The following is a 3,734-nucleotide window of genomic DNA, read 5'->3' as shown; positions in this document are numbered from 1 at the left end:
ATATAGAGATATATAGATAGAGATATAGATAAATATACATATATACACACACACACACACACACCAGGGTCTCGTGACAAGAGTGAACATAGTTACATTAGCGCAGCATGGCTCATAAGGTCAGTATATAAACAAATATGTCCAGCAGTGCCGATGCGATTTCCTTTTGTATCATCAAATCTAAAATGTAAAGTTTTGAAGAAGGAAGGAAAGTTGGAAAAAAGTCTGTTCATTTGTAAGATTTGTCGGACAGCAATTAAGCACAGCGGTAGCACGACAAATCTTAACACTCACCTGATGATATAGCATGGTGACACCTATGCAGACAACAAGGAGTGGAGCAATACAAGAACATGCAAGACATGGATATTAAACACTTTCCAGCCAGAAAGGCAGAAGAAGAGGGCGCAACATGATGATGTATTTAAAAGAGCACCAGTGGGAGCTCAAACGGTGGAAAACAGGATGGAAATGTGACATTTGTGTTCGTTATATTATATTGTGTATTAATGTGAGGAAGTTTCCATCAGATCTGTGTGCAGAGATCATGGATGTATTAAAGAGCTGGGGGGGCGAAGAGGAGACTGTCGGAACAGAAACAGAAATCAGTCATGTGACTTAAGTTGTGATGTGTTTATTTATTATATTATTATTATTATTATTATTAATTTCCCATCCAATGCATAAAATCTTCTCAAAAAAGACAAAAACCACCTCAAGTGAGCTTGAAATTGAGGGCATTCTTTCAAATTTTGTCATTTACGTCAACCTTTTCTAAATACGCCTCAAAATATGTTGATGGAAACATGGCTAGTGACATTCCTGTGTTGAACTATTCTGATGTTTCTTGCATTGTGACAACCACCAAGACTCTTGTAGCTTGCTATTTTTAAATGTTTTTCTTTTATGAAGGAAGAGCTACACAAGAAAGAAAAAAACTATCTTCTTCTTCTATCTAAGAAAACAACCCTAAGTGTTCTGCCTTAAGGATGAAGACAAAAAGACAGAAAAGGCACCACAGTAAAAAGTAGTAAATATAAAACATCAGGAATTAAAGCAACTGTTAGCACAGTTTGATAGAATGACTTCCTGTAAAGGCTAACGCAGACACACAGGAAGCCTGCAGCTCACCACAGTCAGCATGTGTGAGACTGTTAGTTTAGCTCATTGAGTCTTTAATTCTCTGTGTGTTTAAGTCGCGGCCCTGCAGGCTGTAGGTTTAGAGACGAGGACGCTCTGTTAACTGCACACACTTCCCACTGCCTTTGAACTACATTACCCAGAGGAGCCGGCTGTCTGTCTCCCCTCTCTCTTTTTCCTCTCACAGCCACAGGGCTTCCTTTACCTCCTCACAGACTAAACCTCAGCTGGCACAGCACACACTGATGAGGACAGGAAGGAGGGTTGGTGGCAACAGTTTTTGGAGATGAAGATCTTTTGAACATCTGTCTTTGTACAGCTATTCCTTAGCATGTGTTACTGCAGGAGCTCAGGCAGAGAACTACTAGGTCTAGGGTAGAACGACCTAGGCACAAAACTAAAACTACATAATCATTTTTGTTTTATAATCTTAATGTGTCACTTTAAAGTTACTCAAGGACTTAATAAGCATAATAGCTTAATGTCTTAACTCAGGGTCTTTCAACCACATCTCACAATCTCCATCTGCCACTGCCAAGTACAGAACTTCACTGACATGATCTCATATTGTTGGATATGGGTGGAGATTCTAACCTCTGTCCAGACTAAGTGTGAACCTATCGTGACCTCACCCATTGGTTTGTGGAATACCATTTTGAAGCCTCGTATTTGGCGTTTTGGCCGCCGTCATGACAGTTAGATTGAGCCAGCGCAAGCCAGTGGAGGTGACGTACTGCGAGTTGAGCTGTCAATCACAAGGTAGCCCCGCCCTAAAGCATACCCTGCTCTACGGTCTATTTTACTTTAAACGGGACCTTAATTTACTAAATGAACATTCACTTTTTCAGACTGGAAAACTGTCCATTATATATCGTCATCCACTGACTCAATCAATTTTATATTCCATGTCTTACAATATAGCCAGTAGCCATAAAAGATAGGAGTATTCTGTCAAACTACTGTTCCCAAGTTCAGTAATGAACTTTAAAACTAAAAATGTCTGATATAGTCACAGTTGGCAAAAACTTTGGTTTGTAATGTTTGATTTGGGCTTGGTTGTAAAATGGATTATTTTATATTGGAAAGTGTGAAAAATTTAAAAATTTGCTAATATTTTTCCAGTTTATCGATTTTATGTCTTTATGTCGCCTTATAACCAAGCAAATTGTATCAGTATTGGAGTCAAACACTCACTATAAGATCTCAGGGTCTTCACTCAGCTGCTGGGTGTGTTTTGTGATGATGACCAGCTCACTGTAGATTAGTAAACTAACGTGTGTGTGTGTGTGTGTGTGTGTGTCAGGTGACTCTGCTGCCCAGACAGGGTGTTCAGAGAGTGACTCGGGTCATGCTGAGGGATCTGCTGGTGTGTATGGAGGAGGACCACTTCCTACGCCACTCTCTGACTCTCTACAAAGCGATGCTCTGACTACCTTACTGCTCCTACTGTTAATGACTGAATCGGTCCAATAGTAATCTATAGTTTGTGCTCACAAGGTCCCAAGTTTTTGAATCTTTTCTTTTGACCTCCAAAAAGTGTTTTTGCAGTTTGTTTCTATTATATCAAATATCTATTTATTTGTATGCTGTTTGGAGGATAGTGCTGGATCAGCAATGGGCTCTGAAAGCACGTTTTGGTTTTGATTATAAAGATAAGACTAGAGAGTACTGCTGTTTACTGAAAACTAAATGTAGTTCAGTTCTCCGTTGAGTTTTTCATCACTCTGCTTGTTTATTGTTTGGCCATTAAAAAAAGTAGATTTGGTCACATCCTGACATTTCCTTTTTTTGGTTGTTTTTAGCCGCAAATGCAGCGTGGCTCTGGGGGCAGTAATGCCGGTCTGTCAGCCCACAACTTTGTGCCAGAATGCAATGTCTCAACAATTACTGGATGGATTGCTATGAGATGTTACACAAACATTCACTGCAGGATAAATTATTTAAACTTTGAAGATGTGTGATTTTTCATCTAGCGCCATTACTAGGGTCAAAAGTGGGTTGGATATTTAATAAAAAATGTCTAATATAATAAAAACTTTCAGACAGTTTGATGGAGGAGGATTCTCTTCTCACAGTATGACTTTAAAAACAGCTTTCAGTACAGTGATAGAGGCTGTTACTTCTACTTTTTGCATCGCAGTCATGCTGTAAATCGTACAATAGCTATGTTTACATGGAGCCTAATATTCTGATTATAAGTGGTTTAACACCTCAGTCAGAATAAACCGGCCCAAACCAATGAAACCTTTGTGGCTGCGTTCTTCCTGCACATGCCCTCTGTTTCGGGATGTACGTTTCACTCCGCTTCCAAAATATGGCTGCTTCCAAGCTGAACTGGACCTCTGTCGAGAGTTTGTGAATACTGAACTAAACTGAACATTATTGGACACCTGCATGGTAGGAAAATGAAATTACAACCTATTAAAAAAAGTCCAAGAAAAAATGAGCGAAGCTGGGACAGACCGAAGACTACAGATTACAAGGCTAAAATCATGGACGGTATGACTAAAAATGGCCGAAGTTTTCCTGACATCCCCTGATGTCCCCATTTCTAAGGAGCCGCTGTGAAGCTCAGTGTGATCGGCTCTGGCCCT

The 3,734-nt window shown here is 39.8% G+C and overlaps 1 protein-coding gene across 1 annotated transcript in view; it reads left to right on the top strand.

Annotated features, from left to right (window-relative positions):
• Positions 1-3,379, top strand: part of taf4b (TAF4B RNA polymerase II, TATA box binding protein (TBP)-associated factor) — a gene marked incomplete in the record, with an annotated part of 20,229 nt that extends 16,850 nt beyond the window's left edge. The window contains 1 exon segment of the mRNA XM_035652930.1: positions 2,444-3,379. Within this exon segment, the coding sequence (XP_035508823.1) occupies positions 2,444-2,569 (126 nt within the window).
• Between the last annotated feature and the right edge of the window lie 355 nt (positions 3,380-3,734).

Source organism: Morone saxatilis, unplaced genomic scaffold (assembly GCF_004916995.1).
Source record: "Morone saxatilis isolate NCDOM2014 unplaced genomic scaffold, NCSU_SB_2.0 Contig12, whole genome shotgun sequence".
In the NCBI taxonomy this organism is placed as follows: Eukaryota; Metazoa; Chordata; class Actinopteri; family Moronidae; genus Morone; species Morone saxatilis.
The sequence above is the reverse complement of the archived record's forward strand: the minus strand, read 5'-3'. Positions and strand labels throughout refer to the sequence as shown.